Source organism: Nerophis lumbriciformis, linkage group LG23 (assembly GCF_033978685.3).
Source record: "Nerophis lumbriciformis linkage group LG23, RoL_Nlum_v2.1, whole genome shotgun sequence".
Lineage (NCBI taxonomy): Eukaryota > Metazoa > Chordata > Actinopteri > Syngnathiformes > Syngnathidae > Nerophis > Nerophis lumbriciformis.
In genome coordinates this window covers 7,321,477-7,345,943 of record NC_084570.2, presented here as the reverse complement: position 1 = coordinate 7,345,943, position 24,467 = coordinate 7,321,477, and the positions used below count along the sequence as shown (strand labels likewise).

The 24,467-nt window shown below is 41.8% G+C and overlaps 1 protein-coding gene across 1 annotated transcript in view; it reads right to left on the bottom strand.

Annotated features, from left to right (window-relative positions):
- The window catches only part of cbsa (cystathionine beta-synthase a), a 33,992-nt gene extending 9,611 nt beyond the window's left edge, over positions 1 to 24,381 (bottom strand). The window contains exons 1-7 of the mRNA XM_061985225.1: positions 24,222 to 24,381; positions 17,640 to 17,910; positions 11,177 to 11,283; positions 7,295 to 7,429; positions 7,091 to 7,170; positions 6,805 to 7,009; positions 6,601 to 6,692 (exon numbers count right to left, since the gene is read on the bottom strand). Coding sequence (XP_061841209.1) covers positions 6,601 to 6,692; positions 6,805 to 7,009; positions 7,091 to 7,170; positions 7,295 to 7,429; positions 11,177 to 11,283; positions 17,640 to 17,910; positions 24,222 to 24,345 — 1,014 coding nt within the window. The 5' untranslated portion in view covers positions 24,346 to 24,381. The remainder of the gene's footprint in view (positions 1 to 6,600; positions 6,693 to 6,804; positions 7,010 to 7,090; positions 7,171 to 7,294; positions 7,430 to 11,176; positions 11,284 to 17,639; positions 17,911 to 24,221) is intronic.
- Positions 24,382 to 24,467: the final 86 nt, after the last annotated feature.

Sequence of the window (24,467 nt, the reverse complement as noted above, 5' to 3'; positions counted from 1 at the left end):
ATACTCTATCCAAGTTGTATCTGTCATTTAACTAGGTTATACAGTTGAGGGTTATCATTTTACTGACAAAAACATAATTCAGACTAGAGGTCAATGGCCTAACTTTATTTCGCCGCAATGATTTACAAATTATCAAACCTTATTTCGCCATCAGATTTTATTGTCAGACTTGGTTCCGCAATGCTTTGCATGTGTAAAGCTCAGCTCAAAACATTATGGCAGCGATTAAAAATTGTGGTACGTGTAACACTAGTGGTACGCGGGCTCTATCTAGTGCAGGGGTCGGCAACCCAAAATGTTGAAAGAGCCATATTGGACCAAAAATACAAAAAAAAATCTGTCTGGAGCCGCAAAAAATTAAAAGCCATATTACATACAGATAGTGTGTCATGAGATATAAATTGAATTAAGAGGACTTAACGGAAACTAAATGACCTCAAATATAGCTACAAATGAGGCATTATGATGCAATATGTACATATAGCTAGCCTAAATAGCATGTTAGCATCGATTAGCTTGCAGTCATGCAGTGACCAAATATGTCTGATTAGCACTCCAACAAGTCAATAACATCAACAAAACTCACCTTTCATGCACAACCTTAAAAGTTTAGTGGACAAAATCAGACAGAAAAAGAAGTGGCATAAAACACGTCCTAGAAAGTTATACATGTAAACAAACTACGGTGAGTTCAAGGACCGCCAAAATTAGTAGGACAAAACGGGGCTCGCCAAATACTCGAATCAGTGAAGCATGTTTAATATAAACAGTGTGCTTTATTACAATTAGGGAGGTTTGTGTCATGTTTGTCCTCCTACAGAAACCATATTCAAACAAAAAATAGATTGTTTTCCCCTAATCTTTTTCCATCTTTCATACATTTCTGAAAAAGCTCCAGAGAGCCACTAGGGCGGCGCTAAAGAGCCGCATGCGGCTCTAGAGCCGCGGGTTGCCGACCCCTGATCTAGTGGTACACTAAAGAATCACTTCATTAAAGTAGTGTTTTATTTTTCTATATTCAAACACAGTGTTACTTGTCCAAACTGTGTGTAATGTTGCAGTGGCTAAAATATTAAAAATACTTGTTAAAATTAAACCTCTGCCTTGTTTTAATGAACACTTAAGACTATTATGCTACAATATTTTAATGTTGGTCATTATGGTGGTACTTGGAGAGCAAAGTTTTTTCCTCAGGTGGTACTTGGTGAAACAAGTTTGAGAAGCTCTGCATTGTGGTCATTGGTACTTTGTGTAGTCATGCTTAGTGTTTTTGTGATTGATAGCAGCAAGTGACTCTGGCACCCAGTTTAAGCATCTTTATGTGGTCGACGCCTCAATCATTGGTATGTGTTCATCTACAAAACCATTCTGGGTATCACTCCATCTTATCTATATTGTCTTTTAACAAAGACACAAGGAAGTCACAATCTTCGTTCAATGAATGTTCTGCAATTTCATCCATCCATCCATCTTCTTCCGCTTATCCGAGGTCGGGTCGCGGGGGAAGCAGCCTAAGCAGGGAAGCCCAGACTTCCCTCTCCCCAGCCACTTCGTTCAGCTCTTCCTGTGGGACCCCGAGGCGTTCCCAGGCCAGCCGGGAGACATAGTCTTCCCAACGTGTCCTGGGTCTTCCCCGCGGCCTCCTACCGGTCGGACGTGCCCTAAACACCTCCCTAGGGAGGCGTTCGGGTGGCATCCTGACCAGATGCCCGAACCACCTCATCTGGCTCCTCTCCATGTGGAGGAGCAGCGGCTTTACTTTGAGCTCCCCCCGGATGGCAGAGCTTCTCACCCTATCTCTAAGGGAGAGCCCCGCCACCCGGCGGAGGAAACTCATTTTGGCCGCTTGTACCCGTGATCTTGTCCTTTCGGTCATAACCCAAAGCTCATGACCATAGGTGAGGATGGGAACGTAGATCGACCGGTAAATTGAGAGCTTTGCCTTCCGGCTCAGCTCCTTCTTCACCACAATGGATCGATACAGCGTCCGCATTACTGAAGACGCCGCACCGATCCGCCTGTCGATCTCACGATCCACTCTTCCCTCACTCGTGAACAAGACTCCGAGGTACTTGAACTCCTCCACTTGGGGCAAGATCTCCTCCCCAACCCGGAGATGGCACTCCACCCTTTTCCGGGCGAGAACCATGGACTCGGACTTGGAGGTGCTGATTCTCATCCTAGTCGCTTCACACTCGGCTGCGAACCGATCCAGTGAGAGCTGAAGATCCTGGCCAGATGAAGCCATCAGGACCACATCATCTGCAAAACGCAGAGACCTAATCCTGTAGCCACCAAACCAGATCCCCTCAACGCCTTGACTGCGCCTAGAAATTCTGTCCATAAAAGTTATGAACAGAATCGGTGACAAAGGGCAGCCTTGGTGGAGTCCAACCCTCACTGGAAACGTGTCCGACTTACTGCCGGCAATGCGGACCAAGCTCTGGTCTGTTTGTACAGATTGTAGAGGGCGCTAAATACTGTACCATCACGGCACGCCCTTATTATTATTGTTAGGGTGAAAATCGGAGAATATTAATCCCGAGAGTTTTCCGCGAGAGGCATCGAAATCCGGTAATCTCCCGGGAAAATCGGGACAGCTGAGCCGCATCAGAGTGATCAAAGAGCCGCATGCGGCTCCGGAGCCGCGGGTTGCCGACCCCTGGACTAGCATTACAACTATGTTTGCTAGACAATTGTACATGCAAGAGTTATGCATTAAAATGACCACAATGAATTTAGTCACCAGCACTCATCGAATGCGGACGATCCCCTTTCCCTAGCCTGCTTGCTTCTTTGTTTTGTCTTGTCTTAACTTTGTTGTTGCCTCTTTTTGCACTGCTCTCTAAAATCAGGACTCCCCCAGAGGACGGTGCAGTGAAGACGCAACAAACTCTAACCCTGTCTCTCATACCCCACCCCCCATCCCACGACACTTCAACCCACGTGGTATGATGGCCCATGAAGCAGCGCCCCCTAGTGGCTGGCAGCTTCAGGCCGGATGCCTGACCCCTCGTTGCAAGTCTCGAGTGTGTCGTAATGTGTATATATGCTTTGCATTGAGTTTTTATGTGCTTTGCAATGGAGTTATTTTCTCACTTCAGACTGGGTCGCCCTCAATAGTAGCCTAGTCTGTAATCAACTTTTTTTTTTAACTCATCCTCCTCCACTTTTTTTCTACCTTTTACGGGGCGCCGTAAATAGCGATCCGACACTGTTCATAGATAGAAAGAGAGATAGATAGGTCTTTATTGTCATTGCAAAAGTACAACGAAACTTTGTTTTCAGCACAAACTTGTTCAAGATTAGACAAACAAACAGTGTACAGGGTTACAGAACAGGAACGCTGATGGGTCGCCACAAGGCGCCCCGTAAAAGATGGGAAAAAGGTAAAACTCTGGGGAAGGACGAGTAAAAAAATACAATCTAGACTGAGCTCCTAAGGGGGCCTAGTCTGGAGTGGGAAAAAACCTCCATAGCAAAGCACATATACATATTACAACATACATCTCGAGATATCTAGCAACAGAGGGAAGGGAGTGCGGGGTCATGTTCTGTTCCCTGTACATTGTCTAATCTTGAACGGATTTGTGGTGAAAGGGAAATTCTGTTGTACTTATGCAATGACAATAAAGACCATACCATACCATAGTGTAGTGTAACGGCCAGCATGTATTAATCAATAATGTTGATGGTCAGAATTAGAGTGTTCGTGAATGCACTTCACCTTGAGTGTGATTGATGGATGAGGTAGTGCCGTGTTGCTGGTGTGTACAATGACGGAGAAACGTGTGTGCATGTTTAAGAATATGGAGTTGCCTTTGGCGTTTTCAGCAATAAAGTTTAATAAGAGCGTCTTTGGCAGCACGCTACTTTAGACGTTAATTGCACGTGTCTTTCGAGCACTTGTGCAAGCGATAAAGTATTATTTTTCTACTAGCACAATCCAATTCTAGGCGCATATGCGAGTGAAATGCTCACATTTTACGGCCCTGTAATGCAGTGGTCCCCAACCACCGGGCCGCGGCCCGGTACCGGTCCGTGGATCGATTGGTGCCGGACCGCACAATAAATAAATACATTTTTTTTTTTAATTAATAAATATATATATATATTTTTTTATTAAATCAACATAAAAAACACAAGATACACTTACAATTAATGCACCAACGCAAAAAAAAACCTCCCCCATTACACTCATTCACACTCATTTCGTTTCTTTCTGTTATTAATATTTCTGGTTCCTACATTATATATCAATATAGATCAATACACTCTGCAGGGATACAGTCCGTAAGCACGCATGATTGTATTTTTTAATGACAAAAAATAATAATAATTAAAAAAATTATATATTTTTTTAATTTATGTTTTTTATTATTATTATTTTTTGTCATTAAAAAATACAATCATGCGTGCTTACGGACTGTATCCCTGCAGACTGTATTGATCTATATTGATATATAATGTAGGAACCAGAAATATTAATAACAGAAAGAAACAACCCTTTTGTGCGAATGAGTGTAATGGGGGAGGGTTTTTTTTTGCGTTGGTGCATTAATTGTAAGTGTATCTTGTGTTTTTTATGTTGATTTAATAAAAAAAAAATATATATTTTTTTTTTAATCCCCTAGTTACTGCTAGTCGTTTTTAATTAAGTGACTAAAAGAATGGGCAAAGTCTCTAGACTCTTGACAAATTCTCAACAAAGTACATTGTACAAAAAGCAGCAACAATTGAAAAATAGAGCAAAACTGTATTATGTAGGAAATATCTAGGTTATTACTAATTATTTATAACAGATTTGTTTTACATATATGTGTAACTTTTTTTGCCTTTTTAAAGAAAATACATGCATCATCGCATCGACTTCATATTGACCACACCCCCACTACGCCCTTACCGCCACAGGTATCTTGGCACCCATCCACCCATCCATTTCCTAGCGTTTGTACCTTTCGGGTTCGCTTATTTTTGGAATGCGGAAGGAAGGCCACACACGCAGGGGGGTTGTAGTGAAGTGAAGTGAATTATATTTATATAGTGCTTTTTCTCTAGTGACTCAAAGCGCTTTACATAGTGAATACCATTATCTAAGTTACATTTAAACCAGTGTGGGTGGGCACTGGGAACAGGTGGGTAAAGTGTCTTGCCTAAGGACACAACGGCAGTGACTAGGATGGCGGAAGCGGGGATCGAACCTGCAACCCTCAAGTTGCTGGCACAGGCGCTGTACTAACCGAGCCACACAGTGTCTAAACGGAGGTTCGAAAACACACATGGCCTAAAGTTAGACGTTACGGTCGGTAGTAATGTCACAATTTGGGTAGTTTTCACAGGCTTTAACAAAAAATAACTCTGTTCTACGGTCGATTAGGTGTGACCAACTGTAGCAATCATGCTTACAGTCAAATTAGATGCACGTTTTTCAGAATAAAAAGGAATATTTGTATGATATTTGGAATGTTTTTAAACTATTCATGGCCAATAGTGCATAAATAATGTGGTCGATCCAGAGCGATTGTTCTGCCACTCAAAACCTCTATGCTAACAAGGGGATATTCCAATTAAACTGGCGTTAAGCATTGACATTAGGATTGATAGTTTGCATCTCAACAGTTGTTTTTCTCACTACGATAGGGCGAAACCATCCTTGCCCAGAAACACCCACCCAGTGTTGGAGTATAAATATTTGGGGTTTTGGCACCAGTCGCTAGACTAGAGCTGACCAATCTAAGTTTAAGACTAGATCTGACCAATCAAAGTATATGAGGATGAACCAATGAAGCCTACTTGGAGTGGCGAAACGTCTTCTAAGAAAGAAAACAGTCTAGTTGTGATCTATTGAATGCGCTAAGAAAACAATGACCTGGATGAATGACAACATCCATAGAAATAAGTAATAGACTATACCCATTCATATAATACTTACATTTGTTTTCATGTAAAAAAAAAAAATTCATTTTTAAGGTGTGGCGGTGTGCCACGATCAATCAGGGGAAACCCTCTAGTTGTATGCTTTGAAGAGATAGACAGCATTGCATTGGTCTGTCTGTTAAATGCTGCATGCTTATATTCCTTTTAAGAATCCTTGGTAGAAGCGAAGGCAATGGTGCTATGTGACTTTGTCCCCTACATAACTAAAAGGCCTACCTTAATCTTATGGCGAATGCATATATGTTTAAGAGTTCTTTCTTTATTTATAGCCATGTTTAGATCATCTAGTACTTTTCCTTTGTATATTCTACCAGTTTCTCTTTGTCTTCATAGGTCTGTTTAGTGTCTTAGGCCCCCCCTTCTTGCCTTATCAGTGTTGCGAGAGGGAGAGGCATCCCTTTTCTGGGGGAGAGGGGGGCTGCTTTCTTCTTTAAAGAGTAGTTTTTCCATTTGAATGGGAGATCAACTCGAGTAGCTGATATGAATGTATCGGTGTGGGCTTATCTCCTGAAATTTCAGTAAAACTTGATAATATTCCTATTCTGTCTTGGTGGTCCTTCTTACTTAGCATATATGTCATCGAAAGAATTTGGGATTGATCAGTAACTTAGATTCCCTGGGAGGAAGAGCTGGTCGACGCAACAATCTCTAGTGACAACTTACTTTGATGTTGGGACAACGTTCCTTTAGTTTGCGAGCAATGCCTGTGATGGTTCCTCCAGTGCCGGCTCCTGCCACCAGCATGTCAATTTTCCCTGTCACAGAGAGAGGTATCAAATATGTAACTTGGGGATCCCAATATGCTGTCAGAGTTTAGCAAAGGCAAAGGAGAAATTAGATGTTTATCATCTCAGTGGTGTCCTGTACCGTCGCACTGCTCCAGGATTTCTTCTGCTGTGGTGTCGTAGTGAGCCAGAGGGTTGCTCGGGTTGCGGTACTGGTCCAAGATGTGAGAGTTCGGCATCTCGTTCTTCAGGCGCCAGGCAACTCCCACGTGGGATTCTGGGGAATCGAAGCGAGCACTAGTAGGGGTGCGGACAATCTCGGCTCCAAGTGCCCTCAGGACATCCACCTGCATTGTTTTGTGTGTTATATGATTGCATAAAAAAACATCTCTGGTGAAAAAGTGACCAAAGTAAAAAGGACAACTTACCTTCTCCATGCTCATTTTCTCTGGCATGACGATGATGCAGCGGTAGCCTTTCACAGCTGCGGCCAGAGCCAATCCAATACCTGAACACCAAGCAAACACATACACGAGTAAGCTTTTGCAAGCCTGCTGCTTCCAACACATTAAAATTCCTTTTGTCATAGCATCGCAACACACTTGTGAGCACAAACACGTGCAAGTACTTACCGGTGTTTCCAGAAGTGGGCTCGATAATGGTGTCCCCTGGCTTGAGGGTCCCTGCTCTCTCCGCATCCTCCACCATTCGCAGACTGATCCTGTCTTTGACACTGCCGCCGGCGTTGAAGAACTCGCACTTGGCCACTAAATCATGGGGAAAAAAACTTGTCAAACCATTATCTTCATATATGCAGTCATGGCCAAAAATATTGGCACCTCTGCATTTCTGTCAGATAATCCACCTCTTTGACCAGAAAATTGTTGAAATTACAAATGCTTTGTTCTTCACATGTTTATTTATTTTGTTTGCATTGGAACAACATACAAAAAAAAAAGAACCCAAATCTGATGATATTTTACACAGAACTCCAAAAAAGAACTGGACAAAATGATTGGCACCCTCAGCTTAAAATTTGGTAGCACACCCTTTGGAAAAAATAACTGAAATCAATCGCTTCCTGTAACCATCAATGAGTTTCTTACACCTTGCTACTGGAATTTTGGATCATTCTTCTTTTGCAAACTGCTTCAGGTCTCTAAGATTTGAAGGGTGCCTTCTCCCAACTGCTGTTTTTAGATCTCTCCACAGATGTTCTATGGGATTTAGATCTGGACTCATTGATGGCCACTTCAGAACTCTTGTTTGCGGATGACTCGGCCTTGCTGGTATCAGACAAGGACAAGTCACAGGTGGAGAAAATCCTCAGTGCTGAACTCTGTAGAACATGCACCTGGCTCGCTGACAACAAGCTATCCATACACTTGGTAAAACGGAATCCATCCTATTTGGGTCCCACATCAACCTTAAGAAAGTCAATGACTTCACTATAAAAGTGGGTGACATTGTTATCACCAGGAAAGATGAGGTCACCTACCTAGGTTCCATTCTAGAGGCTAATCTTTCCTGTGATAAAATGGCAACCAAGGTAATCAAAAAGGTCAATTAACGAACGAGATTTCTCTATAGAATCTCCTCTCTGGTCAACAAAAGCACCATGAAGATTCTGGCGGGAACTCTCGTTCAACCCTTTTTTGATTACGCATGCACCTCCTGGTACCCTAGCACCTCTAAAACCCTCAAATCTAGACTCCAATCATCCCAGAACAAGCTAGTCAGATTACTTCTAGACCTCCACCCCAGATCACACCTCACTCCTACTCACTTCTCCAAAGTGGGCTGGCTCAGAGTGGAGGACCGTTTACCATTTATTGGTCAATTGTACGGAATATGTACTTCACTGTGCAACCTACTAATAAAAGTCTCAATCAATCAATCAATCCAGCGATTTGTCTTAAGCCATTTTTGTGTGCTCTTTGAACAGCTTTGGGTTGTTGTTGTTGTCCTGCTGGAAGACCCATGACCTCTGACGGAGACCCAGCTTTCTGACACTGGGCCCTACATTATGCCCCAAAAATTATTTGGTAGTCCTCAGATTTCATGTTGCCGTGCACACAGTCAAGGCATCCGGTACCAGAAGCAGCAAAGCCAACCCAAAACATCAGTGCGTCTCCACCATGTTTGACTGTAGGAATGGTGTTCTTTTCTTTGAAGGCCTTATTTTGTTTTCTGTAAACAATGTGATGTGCTTTACCAAAAAGCTCCACTTTAGTCTCATCTGTCCACAGGACGTTCTCCCAGAAGGATTTTGGCTTCCTCCGGTAAGTTTTTGCAAACTCCAGTCTTGCTTTTTTATGTCTCTGTGTCAACAGCGGGGTCCTCCTGGGTCTCCAACCATAGCATCCCTTTTCATTGAGATGGCGACGGATAGTGCGAGCCGACACTGTTGTGCCCTGTGTCTGCAGGTCAGCTTGAATTTGTTTGGAAGTGGATCCAGGTTCTTTATCCACAAGTCTAACAATCCTTCGTTGCAGTCTTTCATCAATTGTTCTCTTCCGTCCACATCCAGGGAGGTTAGCTACAGTGCCATGGGCTTTAAACTTCTTGATGATTGCGCACAGTAGACACATGAACATTTAGATCTCTGGAGATGGACTTGTAAACTTGAGATTGCCCATGCTTTTCCACAATCTTGGTTCTCAAATCTTCTGAGAGTTATTTGGTCTTTTTTATTTTCTCCATGCTCAGTGTGGTACACACAACACAAAGGTTTAGTCAACTTTTCTCCACTTTAAAGGGAAACATTATCACAATTTCAGAAGGGTTAAAACCATTAAAAATCAGTTCCCAGTGGCTTATTTTATTTTTCAAAGTTTTTTCAAAATTTTACCCATCACGCAATATCCCTAAAAAAAGCTTCAAAGTGCCTAATTTTAACCATCGTTATATACACCCGTCCATTTTCCTGTGACGTCACATAGTGATGCCAACACAAACAAACATGGCGCATAGAACAGCAAGCTATAGCGACATTAGCTCGGATTCAGACTCGGATTTCAGCGGCTTAAGCGATTCAACAGATTACGCATATATTGAAACGGATGGTTGTAGTGTGGAGGCAGGTAGCGAAAACGGAATTGAAGAAGAAACTGAAGCTATTGAGCCATATCGGTTTGAACCATATGCAAGCGAAACCGACGGACACGACAGCCAGCGACACGGGAGAAAGCGAGGACGAATTCGGCGATCGCCTTCTAACCAACGATTGGTATGTGTTTGTCTGGCATTAAAGGAAACTAACAACTATGAACTAGGTTTACAGCATATGAAATACATTTGGCAACAACATGCACTTTGAGAGTGCAGACAGACCAAATTTTATCAAATAATATATTCTGTAGACATACCCGTATCCGCTCTCTTTTCCTGAAAGCTGATCAGTCCAGTTTTGGAGTTGATGTCAGCAGGCCAGGGAAGCTAGGGTCGATATTCTTCTCTTGATCATCTTCGGTGGCATAAGGGACGGTGTGAGCCAAGACATCCAGGGGGTTTAGCTCGCTCGTCTGCGGGAACAAACTGCCGCCATTGCTTGCCGTGCTACCGAGGTCCTTTGTCCCTGAATTGGTCACACACTCCGGCAGATTCAATGGGGGTCTGGCGGCAGATTTCTTTGACTTTATCGTTGGAAATGCATCTGCTTTGAGTGTCGCAGGATATCCACACATTCTTGCCATCGCTGTCGTAGCATAGCTTCCGTCGGTAAAGTGTGCGGAACAAACGTCCAATTTCTTGCCACTTTTGCATCTTTGGGCCACTGGTGCAACTTGAATCCGTCCCTGTTCGTGTTGTTACACCCTCCGACAACACACCAACGAGGCATGATGTCTCCAAGGTACGGAAAACAGTTGAAAAAACGGAAAATAACTGAGCTGATTTGACTCGGTGTTTGTAATGTGTTTGAGAAAATGGCGGATTGCTTCCCGATGTGACGTCACGTTGTGACGTCATCGCTCCGAGAGCGAATAATAGAAAGGCGTTTAATTTGCCAAAATTCACCCATTTAGAGTTCGGAAATCGGTTAAAAAAATATATGGTCTTTTTTCTGCAACATCAAGGTATATATTGACGCTTACATAGGTCTGGTGATAATGTTCCCCTTTAACTGGCTGCAAGTGTGATTTCTATATTGCCAGCACCTGTTACTTGCTCCAGGTGAGTTTATTTACAAATTAAAGGAGCATCACATGCTTAGAATACAACTATTTCTTACAATTTTGAAAAAATGCCAATAATTGTGTCCAGTCCATTTTTGGAGTTATGTGTAAAATAATATCAGATGTCTTTTTTTTGGGTGGGGGGTTATGTTGTTCCAATGCAAACAAAAGACAAACATGTGAATACCAAAGCATTTGTAATTTCAACAATTTTCTGGAAGAAGTGGTGCATTATCTGACAGAAATGCAGGGGTGCCAATATTTTTGGCCATGACTATATGTGATGAATATTGCACTTTAGGGCAGAACAGAGAGAGAGGGTCTGTGAACGTATCTTACATAGTTCACATTTGAGTCCAAATGCTTTAGGGATCTTGTTAATCCGCACCAGGGGAGTGTCACCGATTTTGTGCAGGATGTTAGGAAGAATGGTAGGCGTTACCTTTCTGTCAAGGGGGCAAACAAAGGTGTGTCAGCAAAAATACATTACAATAATCATACACTATAGCAGGGGTGCTCATTACGTCGATCGCGAGCTACCGGTCGATCTCGGATGGTGTGTCAGTCGATCACCAGCCAGGCATTAAAAAAATAGTCCTAAAAATGAGCGATCATAAATCTTCACTATGACGTCACTTTCGTCACTTGATTGACATTCACGGCACCCAAGGGTCTTCTGAGATGACGCTGGCTGCTGCCAGCTCATTAAAATTACCGACTGGAAGGCGAGAAACACTTTATTTCAACAGACTCTGGCGTCGTACCTGTCGTCAAAACTCCAAAGACCGACTGCACAGTTGCGCTAACAAAACGAGTCTCAGAAAGCTGGCGTGCAAAAGCTAGCAAGCTACGGAGTTTGCCGACAATGTATTTCTTGTAAAGTGTATACAAAGGAGTACGGAAGCTGGACAAATAAGATGCCAAAAACCAACCACTTTCATGTGGTATTGGACAGAAAGGAGGACTTTTTCTTCCTCCATTCGAAAATGCGGACGTTTTTAGCACCACAGTCTGATTCCAATCAATGCAAGTCATCAGAATCAGGTAATACACCAACTTATATTCTTGTCTTCATGAAAGAAAGGAATCTATATGTGTTAAACATGCCTGTATTATCTTTAAACACCTTAACTTGTTAACAATATTAACTATATGTGTTAAACATGCTTGCATTATCTTTAAACACCTTTAACTTGTTAACAATATTAACTATATGTATTAAACATACTTGTATTATCATTAAACATCTTTAATTTATTAACAATATTAACTATATGTATTAAACATTCTTGTATTATCATTAAACACCTTTAATTTATTAACAATATTAACTATGTGTTAAACATGATTGCATTATCATTAAACACCTTTAATTTATTAACAATATTAACTATGTGTTAAACATGCTTGCATTATCATTAAACACCTTTAACTTATTAACAAAAACATATATTTCATAAATAAGTAAATATAAATTATATATATGAATGAGGTAGATCCCCACGACTTGATCAATTGAAAAGTAGCTCGCCTGCAGAAAAAGTGTGAGCACCCCTGCACTATAGGCTGCTTTATGCTGCAGCTGAACAGTCTCAATGAACCTGTTCTAGCTCTTTGTGACTTGCAATTATTTGCTAAAACACTCAGGGCAGTGTTTTCCTGAGAAGTAAAAAAAACCATAGCTGTTGTTGACTAGCTATTTAGCTTTGTGTGTAGTGGTAATGAACAATAACAACTGAGGCAACATCCATATCATGGTGAAAGCTGGAACTAAATCTCTTGGAACATCAATCACTTTTATTGTGTTTTGCTTCTCCGAAACCGCCCACATTTATATTATATTTTCATGATTGCCAGTATTTGGTAATGTCTTGCCAAGACACTCCTCAATATGCGTCATTGTTTGTTTTGCAAGCGACACACACTGGAAACGATGTGCTAACAAGAAGGCAATCACAGCTCTGAGGTCCACATTGCAGTTGACAAGGTTAGATTTTTTTGGGAGATGCACATCATGCTCTGCCCGTGGGTTTGTAGGGGGAGAAGCTAGCCGGCGTTGTGTGTAGCATAGCTCAGCCTTGAGTGTAATAAAATGTGCCATGGCTTTTAGCTTAATGTACATATTTTTAGGGATGTCCCGATCCGATATTGATATCAAAAATCAGAAAAAAGTGAATATCGGATTTTATCGGACTGAATCTAAAAACTCCGATATAGGCGCTCCGATTTAAGCTGTCCATTTACCGCTGCAGCACGTCTATAATAGGTGACTCTGGTTTGATCATACTCCAACACAGTAGGTGGCGGCAATGCCCCTTAATTAACGTTGGTGCCGGCCGTGGAAGAATAGCGTCTCTGATCCAGCATGCACAGCCCACGTGATCACAACAACGACAACGCGTGTGCTTGCAGCAAAGTGTAGTGATGTCGGCTGTGTGGAAGTATTTTAACCTAAACTCGGACAAAGACATACTTGCCAACTAGAGATGCGCGGTTTGCGGACACAACCGCGGAGTCCGCGGATTATCCGCGGATCGGGCGGATGAAATTTAAAAAAATAAGATTTTATCCGCTCGCGGGTCGGGCGGATTAATTAGATATTTTTTTTTTTTTTTTTTTTTTTTTTTTTTTTGCGGGTGGCAGTTAAACCAATTGGGAAATGTATATACATAGTTAAATGTTGTTACCCACATACGAAAAACGAGCAGGAACCTGCAGCATATGCCACAACAGAAGAAAAAAAAAAAAAGAGATGGACACTTTTACGGAGCGGAGGGACGCCTCGCCGGGGTCCGGGACCGAGGCTCCTTCCCCAGAGAGGGCCCCACCGGGAGCCGTAGCTGAGGCGATCCGCGAGAAGGGCCCGACGCACGTCCAGGGTCACTACCGCGCCCACCGCACCGACACCCCGCCTCGTCCGCTTTCGCCGCGGCCGGCGTCACGCGCAGCAGGTAAGCAGCTTACCTGCCCGCCACCCCCGTGGCCGGGGGCTCGTAACATGGGTCACTCCGCGCGCTCCGCCCGCGCAGCTTACCTGCTTGCTCGCAAAATGATTATTAGCATTCAGACAGGTTAAAATGTTGCTAAAACCATCACTTTTCTATCAGTCACAGTGACTTTTCAAAACAAAAATATTACAGCAAAAATCATATGGGTTGATTGACATGTTTATTCTGTAAGCTAACTTCAATAGTTTGAAATTATTTTGACAGTTAATGCCAGTTATCCTGTCAACCTTTCACAAGACTTCAATTTGTTAATTGAAAGTATAAATAGTATAAACACTTTTAACAGTATGTCGTGCTGTGAAATACAGCCGACAGGATGGCGCACCAAACACAAAGCAAGGCCATGCTGCAGGAGAACAAAGGACTTCTTTCATTTAAGGTTTGTGATAAACCATCAAACTCATTCGTTAAAAGGACTCTATAGTAATACAAAGCGAATTTTTCTGGACATTATCATGCAAGAAAAGTTTATTTTTGGGATCGCGATCACCGCGTAATGATTTTTAAAGGTTGCATTACATTATTAACTGTCCCATGTGATCAGCCAGTGCGATTGGAAGTCCATGCTCAATTATTGCCTCCGTAAATAAAACTTCGGCATTTATCACATCCAAAGAATCTGTTTGGGCGACGAAAAACGTTGAAAGTTTTCCACTTGTATCGCTAGCAACGGCATTAGACTTGTGTTTTTTTGTCCCAACGTGGTCTTTTACATCACTAATTCCTCCGTGTCCCGATCGAAAAATCTTGTCTGCACAAGGTGCAATTCGTGTAGTTTTCACCCTTTTTTTTTTTTTAAATTAATATTAGATATATAACAACGGGCGGATGGCGGGCGGATGCAGTTCTGATCAAACGTTACATCGGGTGGATGGCGGATGGTTGACGACTTTCTGCCGCGGTTGCGGATGAAATAAATTGCCTATCCGCGCATCTCTATTGCCAACCTTGAGACCTCCAATTTCGGGAGGTGGGGGGGGCGTGGTCGGGGGGGGCGTGGTTGGGGGCGTGGTTAAGAGGGGAGGAGGATATTGACAGCTAGAATTCACCAAGTAATTATATGGCTGGATGTAATAAGGAGTCAGAAAAAATACAAATAAAAATACAATTAATTTTGATGTTTTTAGCAAATTATAGTAAACATTTAGTTTTGTTTTTTTAAATTAATAAATGTATTTATTTTTTAGGTAAGATAAACATAATAATACAATTTATGTCTAGTCTGGATGATTTACTTCTTGTCACCCTGTTGTCCTCCCGTCGTGAAAAACGGCTGTCCTCACTCAGGTCCGCATGGAGCTGGAGGGGGCGTGGCCTCCAGCTCTGCTGAAAATCGGGAGATTTTCGGGAGAATATTTGTCCCGGGAGGTTTTCGGGAGAGGCGCTGAATTTCGGGAGTCTCCCGGAAAATTCGGGAGGGTTGGCAAGTATGGACAAAGACGTTGCCGCTAAATGCAACATTTGTCAGGCGCAAGTGTCCCGTGGAGGGACAGAACCGGGAAGGTTCAATACAAGCAACCTCATCGCACATTTGAAAAAACACCACAAAAAAGAACATGAGGATTTTCGCGAGAGCAGCAAGGCGAAGTAACAAACCTCTGGCTCGCTTCAGCAACCCACGCTGGCCGAAAGCTTTGCAAGACGTGACAGACTACCTCGGGACAGCAAAAAGGCAATGGCCATAACAGAAAAGATAGCCCAGTTTATTGTGCTTGATGACCAGCCCCTGTCGGTGGTGAGTAATGTCGGGTTTAAACGCTTAATGGAGCACCTCGAACCTCGCTACATTATTCCTAGCCGCCACTACATTGCTCTTGTTATTAGAGTGATATGTTTATTGTGTTTACACTATTCTTCAGTGAAGACTAAAAGTAATTACTACATTGTTTTGGGCAGTTAGTCAGTGAAACTGGAGCTGTGAACTTAGAGCAGTTGGACAGTGGACAATATTGTGTTGTTTTTGTCCCTGCCCACAGTTGTTTCCAACATATGCTGACAGTAAAAAAATAACTGAAGTGAACTTGAATTGTTTGCACTTTAAAACGTTTTTTTTTTTTTTTTTTTTTTTTAAATTGGATTTATTTAGGTTATTTTTCAGGGGCTTCTAATTTATTCTATTCAATTGTATAATTATGTTGGTATTAGTGGTTATTTTGCACTTTAAATATAACATTTTGTTTTTATTGGATTTGTTGAGGTAATACTCTTATGTTTAAGGTTAAAATTAATGTAACCATCCATCCATGCATCCATCTTCTTCCGCTTATCCGAGGTCGGGTCGCGGGGGCAGCAGCCTAAGCAGGGAAGCCCAGACTTCCCTCTCCCCAGCCACTTCGTCCAGCTCTTCCTGTGGGACCCCGAGGCGTTCCCAGGCCAGCCGGGAGACATAGTCTTCCCAACGTGTCCTGGGTCTTCCCCGCGGCCTCCTACCGGTCGGACGTGCCCTAAACACCTCCCTAGGGAGGCGCTCGGGTGGCATCCTGACCAGATGCCCGAACCACCTCATCTGGCTCCTCTCGATGTGGAGGAGCAGCGGCTTTACTTTGAGCTCCTCCCGGATGGCAGAGCTTCTCACCCTATCTCTAAGGGAGAGTCCCGCCACCCGGCGGAGGAAACTCATTTCGGCCGCTTGTACCCGTGATCTTGTCCTTTCGGTCATAACCCAAAGCTCATGACCATAGGTGAGGATGGGAACGTAGATCGACCGGTATATTGAGAGCTTTGCTTTCCGGCTCAGCTCCTTCTTCACCACAACGGATCGATACAGCGTCCGCATTACTGAAGACGCCGCACCGATCCGCCTGTCGATCTCACGATCCACTCTTCCCTCACTCGTGAACAAGACTCCGAGGTACTTGAACTCCTCCACTTGGGGCAAGATCTCCTCCCCAACCCGGAGATGGCACTCCACCCTTTTCCGGGCGAGAACCATGGACTCGGACTTGGAGGTGCTGATTCTCATCCCAGTCGCTTCACACTCAGCTGCGAACCGATCCAGTGAGAGCTGAAGATCCTGGCCAGATGAAGCCATCAGGACCACATCATCAGCAAAAAGGAGAGACCTAATCCTGCAGCCACCAAACCAGATCCCCTCAACGCCTTGACTGCGCCTAGAAATTATGTCCATAAAAGTTATGAACAGAATCGGTGACAAAGGGCAGCCTTGGCGGAGTCCAACCCTCACTGGAAACGTGTCCGACTTACTACCGGCAATGCGGACCAAGCTCTGGCACTGATCATACAGGGAGCGGGCCGCCACAATCAGACAGTCCGATACCCCATACTCTCTGAGCACTCCCCACAGGACTTCCCGAGGGACACGGTCGAATGCCTTCTCCAAGTCCACAAAACACATGTAGACTGGTTGGGCAAACTCCCATGCACCCTCAAGGACCCTGCCGAGAGTATAGAGCTGGTCCACAGTTCCACGACCAGGACGAACACCACACTGTTCCTCCTGAATCCGATTGGTTAATAATAAATGGGTCAGTTTTTCCTATACCTACTCTTGCTGACTATTGTTTTCTGTTTTAACACTACAACATCAGTAACAGTAACATCACTTTATCAAGCTTTTTCTAACATTCCACACAACAAAATAAGGAATAAATATATGTATGATTTGTGCCTATATCGTATCGTATTGATATCGGTATCGGCCAATACTCAAGGCTACAATATCGGTATCGTATCGGAAGTGAAAAAGTTGTATCGGGACATCCCTACATATTTTATTCTTAACTAAATGAAAGTTTTCAGTCTGAAAACAACCAACAGAGTGTTTAATCACTCACCCGGGGACTTGAACATGAGGAGAGTCAGCCTGTGAGGCCCCAAGGCTCCACTTGCAGCGGCTGGGGAGATCTGGTCGGATCCATTTCCTCTGAATGCCACTGTTGGGCTCTGCAGGGTCCTCTACCGCAGCTGCCGCTTCAACCCCATTGTGCAGGAGCCTACCCTCCCGCAGTTTGGCATCACCGTTGGTGTGTTGGTGCAGCTTAGCAGAATGGGGGCAGACGGGGCTCTTGACAGGGCTCTCCTTGGACAAGGGAACTGATGGCATGGCTTGTTTGGGAAGAACCAGAAAGAAATGAATTTGTGTTCTACCAGACGAGGGGAACCGTCACTATTGAACGGCAACTTAAAGGAAGATGGAGTGTTTTTGTAACTGGAACTAATCAATGTGTTACACAATGACTTTTATTGCAAATATTGATCCGAATTCAGAAGAGACAAAAAGGCCCTCTGAAGGAGTTTTATAAACAAAGGAGATGACGTACTAAAAGCCGACCAATCACAGCCACGTTGCCGAAACTCAAAGTTAGGTTAGTTTCTTGGAGGTGCACGGTAAGAGGGTTTGGAGGGGGAGGACAGAGCTCAACTCGTAAGGACGCACATCAAATCCCGCTAACCAAATGCAATTTTTCAAAACGCTGTTTAATCAAACCCCAAACTGGTGTACCGTATTTTTCTGAGTATAAGTCGCACCGGAGTATAAGTCGCACCTGCCGAAAATGCATAATAAAGAAGGAAAACAACATATATAAGTCGCACTGGAGTATAAGTCGCATTTTGGGGGGAAATTTATTTGATAAAACCCAACACCAAGAACAGACATTTGAAAGGCAATTTAAAATAAATAAAGAATAGTGAACAACAGGCTGAATAAGTGTACGTTATATGAGGCATAAATAACCAACTGAGAACGTGCCTGGTATGTTAACGTAACATATTATGGTAAGAGTCATTCAAATAACTATAACATATAGAACATGCTATCATTTACCAAACAATCTGTCACTCCTAATCGCTAAATCCCATGAAATCTTATACGTCTAGTCCAGGGGTCGGCAACCCGCGGCTTTAGAGCCGCATGCGGCTCTTTAGCGCCGCCCTAGTGGCTCTCTGGAGCTTTTTAAAAAATGTATGAAAAATGGAAAAAGATGAGGGGAAAAAATAATAATTTTTTGTTTTAATATGGTTTATGTAGGAGGACAAACATGACACAAGCCTCCCTAATTGTTACAAAGCACACTGTTTATATTAAACATGCTTCACTGATTCGAGTATTTGGCGAGCGCCGTTTTGTCCTACTAATTTTGGCGGTCCTTGAACTCACCGTAGTTAGTTTACATGTATAACTTTCTCCGACTTTCTAGGATGTGTTTTATGCCACTTCTTTTTCTGTCTCATTTTGTCCACCAAACTTTTAACGTTGTGCATGAAAGGTGAGTTTTGTTGACGTTATTGACTTGTGTGGAGTGCTAATCAGACATATTTGGTCACTCCATGACTGCAAGCTAATCGATGCTAATATGCTATTCAGGCTAGCTATATGTACATATTGCATCATTATGCCTCATTTTTAGCTATATTTGAGGTCATTTAGTTTCCTTTAAGTCCTCTTAATTCAATTTATATCTTAAGACACACTATCTGTATGTAATATGGCTTTTAATTGTTTTAATTTTTGCGGCTCCAGACAGATTTGTTTTTGTATTTTTGGTCCAATATGGCTCTTTCAACATTTTGGGTTGCCGACCCCTGGTCTAGTCTCTTACGTGAATGAGCTAAATAATATTATTTGATATTTTACGCTAATGTGTTAATAATTTCACACATAAGTCGTTCCTGAGTATAAGTCACACCCCCGGCCAAACTATGAAAAAAAACTGCGACATATAGTCCGAAAAATACGGTAGTTGTTGTTAAATCAGAACTCACGCCATAGCAGTATTGCTAAAAAAAAAGAAGCTTCAATTCGATCAATACTCTGTTGTGTAGCTTAAATCTTAGCTACCAAGATGCGCGTAGCTACAGATCCATCCACCCCATGCAAAAAAAAATGGCTACGTTGTTATCCTCATTCCGTAAACTGTGGCTTAAGATGGGGAGCTGTAACCTCCCTGGGTTACAAAGGTTTAGCCATCAGACTGAAGTCTGAAAGTTAGCCACAACATACTAAATGATACCATAGCACCCCTGATTTGTGGACTCATATGGGCTTATCCATAAGGTCTGCCCTTGGGAAGTAATTTAGACCTCAGTTGTGGTTTATGTTTAGGTTGACGGATCTGAATTACCCACAAATCAAGACAAACTGGTATTTCTTGCTTCTTCTAACAGCTGTAGGATTTTTTTTTTACATTGCAATTGGGTGTTTTTTTACAGTTAAAAAATGGAAATAGGTCATTTGTTTTCTGTTTGTAGTTTATTGATTTCATAAATCAACACACAGTTGTGAAATATAAAGCATGATTTGGAAACGGCCATTCTAGGGTTAAAGTTAAAGGTTGCCGATCTTTTTACCGTACAGACCTACGACATCGACTTTTACATTGTAAACTCCTTTGAGTGTCCAGGATGTGTGTTGTAAAGACGCAAAGACACTTAGAAAACAATGAAAATATGGTTCATATTTATTTATTGTGAAACACAAGCATCAAAGGATAAACAAGCACACTAAAACTATTTTCAAACCATTCGTGCCATGTCCCACAAACTATTATTAAAACCAGGCACTTTTTTTTGTCATAGTTGACTGCACATCCTGTTGTTGCATTTGCTTCCTTTAGATTCCCCGCATATTTTTGCTTTTTGACTCATCTAAATTAAGGTTTAGCAACCCACATAGTCAGTAGGTGAATTACAACCGGAAGTACAATTGCATCATTCACTCAGCCATTTGGTTTTAAGAGCAAAATTTTAAATACTTTTTTTTAACCATTGGGCCCTTGGTAGGGCCGCCCAAAAATATCGGTTTCTCTGCTCGTATGGGCCGCAGTGGTAGTCAGTTGTAATACACTTTTCCACCACTTGTGGCAGTAATGACAATATCAAACAAACAGAAGAAGTCTGGGGCTAAAGTTGAGAAGTTTCTTAAGCGCAAAAATATGACTAAATTGGTGAAGCTGTATTTTCATTTGTACTTAGCAATTTACTGACAGTTTGTTTCAGACACATAGGATGTGGTTATTTATTATTAATTCAAGTTAGTGTGTATTCATTTAGCAACATTTTAAATCAGACTGACCTAAACCTTCATAATAATCTTTGTGATTAACACATTGTTTCCTATCATTTTATAAAGTTTATCCTGTTATAGAAATTATAAGTAGGTTAGATGTACTTATTGAATACGATTAAAATCAAAAGTAACATTACTAATTCACTCCTAATGCTCTCAATCATTTATAAAAAAAAATAAAAAATTCTTATGGATGACAGGCACTGCAGACCAAGCAGCTAATTTGGCTCTGCTGGTGAATGTGTGACTTAAGGGTTCATCTGGAAACCTGTTCTGCTGTAATGGAACAACTTTGCCAGTTAAGATTTGAAATGTTAGTTAGTTGTTTCTTCGGTCAGTTGTCAACAAAATAAACAAACAGTTTTACATTCATAAATTGACAATTTTACAGACCGAAAGGGTTTAGGCCAGGGGTGTCAAACTCATTTTAGATCAGGGGCCACATGGAGAAAAATCTACTACCAAGTGGGCCGGACTGGTAAAATCACAGCACGATAACTTGAAAATAAAGACAACTTCAGATAGTTTTCTTTGCTTAAAAATAGAACAAGCACATTCTGAAAATGTACAAATCATAATGTTGTTGTTGTTTTTACACATACATGTTGCGGTTAAAGGGGAACATTATCACAATTTCAGAATTGTTAAAACCATTTAAAATCAGTTCCCAGTGGCTTATGTTTTTCAAAGTTTTTTTCAAAATTTTACCCATCACGCAATATCCCTTAAAAAAAGCTTCAAAGTGCCTGATTTTAACCATCGTTATAAACACCCGTCCATTTTCCTGTGACGTCACATAGTGAAGCCAACACAAACAAACATGGCGGAAAGAACAGCAAACTATAGCGACATTAGCTCGGATTCAGACTCGTATTTCAGCGGCTTAAGCGATTCAACAGATTACGCATGTATTGAAACGGATGGTTTTAGTGTGGAGTCAGGTAGCGAAAACGAAATTGAAGAAGAAACTGAAGCTATTGAGCCATATCGGTTTGAACCGTATGCAAGCGAAACCGACGAAAACGACACGGGAGAAAGCGAGGACGAATTCGGCGATCGCCTTCTAACCAACGATTGGTATGTGTTTGTTTGGCATTAAAGGAAACTAACAACTATGAACTAGGTTTACAGCATATGAAATACATTTGGCAACAACATGCACTTTTGAGAGTGCAGACAGCCCAATTTTCATCAATTAATATATTCTGTAGACATACCCTCATCCGCGCTCTTTTCCTGAAAGCTGATCTGTCCGGTTTTGGAGTTGATGTCAGCAGGCCAGGGAAGCTAGGGTCGATAGGGGGTTTAGCTCGCTCGTCTGAGGGAACAAACTGCCGCCATTGCTTGCCGTGCTAGCGAGGTCCTTTGTCCCTGAATTGCTCACACACTCCGGCAGATTCAATGGGGGTCTGGCGGCAGATTTCTTTGACTTTATCGTTGGAAATGCATCTGCTTTGAGTGTTGCAGGATATCCACACATTCTTGCCATCTCTGTCGTAGCATAGCTTTCGTCGGTAAAGTGTGCGGAACAAACGTCCAATTTCTTGCCACTTTCGCATCTTTGGGCCACTCGTGCAACTTGAATCCGTCCCTGTCCGTGTTGTTACACCCTCCGACAACACACCGACGATGCATGATGTCTCCAAGGTACGGAAAACAGTCGAAAAAACGGAAAATAACAGAGCTGTTTTGACCCGGTGTTTGAGAAAATGGCGGATTGCTTCCCGATGCGACGTCATGTTGTGACGCCATCGCTCCGAGAGCGAATATTTAATTCGCCAAAATTCACCCATTTAGAGCTCGGAAATCGGTTAAAAAAATATATGGTCTTTTTTCTGCAACATCAAGGTATATATTGACGCTTACATAGGTCTGGTGATAATGTTCCCCTTTAATGAGTGTTATGTGTGTGTATATGTGGAAATAAATGAACACTGAAATTCAAGTATTTCTTTTATTTACCGGTATGTGTGTATATATGTATATATATGTATGTATAGGCTATATATGTGTGTGTGTGTGTGTGTGTGTGTGTGTGTGTGTGTGTAATGTGTATATATACATATATATTATTTTTTAATTTATATTTTATTGAATAATATTCAATAACATTAATAAAATAAAAGAAAATATTCAATAAATTCCCCTGACGAGCAGGGAAACCTGCGAAACAGGCTTGTAGGGATGATATAGCCTCTGTGTTTTTTCCTGACCTAACGTATATATGTGTGTATATATGTATATATATGTATGTATAGGCTATATATGTGTGTGTGTGTGTGTGTGTGTGTAATGTGTATATATACATATATATTATTTTTTAATGTATATTTTATTGAATAATATTCAATAACATTAATAAAATAAAAGAAAATATTCAATAAAATCCACTGACGAGCAGGGAAACCTGCGAAACAGGCTTGTAGGGATGATATAGCCTCTGTGTTTTTTCCTGACCTAACGTATATATGTGTGTATATAATAAAATAAATATATATATATATATAGTTAGAATTCACTGAAAGTCAAGTATTTCTTATATATATATATATATATATATATATATATATATATATATATATATATATATATATATATATATATATATATATATATTAAATACTTGACTTGTTGAATTCTAGCTGTAAATATACTCCTCCCCTTTTAACCACGCCCCCAGCCACCTCCCGAAATCGGAGGTCTCAAGGTTGGCAAGTATGTACTAACTGTAGCTAGTTACTGGTTTTCAGTAACTAACCCAACACTGGATATAAGACAAAACTATGTGAAAATGTGTTCTGATTAGGTAGGGGTATCGCATTTCTAATCTATTTTTGGAATAACCTGCAGGCCCATGTTTAATTATTTGTGGGTGACTCCTTTAAATACCCTTTCTGCATTGTCAGCAGAAGCCACCCACTGGGCCATGACAAATGAGCTAAAACTGCATAGAAGGAATGCCGACCAAAGAAACGATATAAAAAAACGCCACTTTAAAGCATTACGATTATCGCGTGAGTCTCGCAATATTTATACTGATTCATATTTATGTTTGTATACGCACACGTGTTTGAGCCCATTTGTCCCCTTTATGGCGATAGATAGTGTATGCCAAATTGTGGCGACGTTACTATAAAAAACATCAAACAATACAGATAAATGATTTTTAAAATATTTAAATGAGGGATTCATTTTGTGAGAATAGTTTGGTGTAGTTTAAATAGCTCGAAGGTGACAATGATGTAAGTGTTGCATCAGCCGAATAAAGCCGAAGCGTTTTCACTCACGGTGTCACGTTTCGATGGACGCCCACTGAAATTACTCGATTTTTTTTTTTTTTTTTACTCACCCGCTGAGTCAAAGTTGTCCAAAACGAGAAGGTTAAGGCAACTGCAGTACACCGGAGGATGCTGCGGGACGCTGCGACGGGAGCAAGTTTCGCTTTGCAGCTTCAGTGATGAATCACGATACATGCGTGTATGATACGCTAGCTTGGGCCAGGCGTCATGGTCCCCGCTGATTGGCTGCGAAGGGGGCGTCTGCTTAATCTCCTGCACCAATCAGAGCAGAGTTCTCAAGATGGGTTTGGTCGACT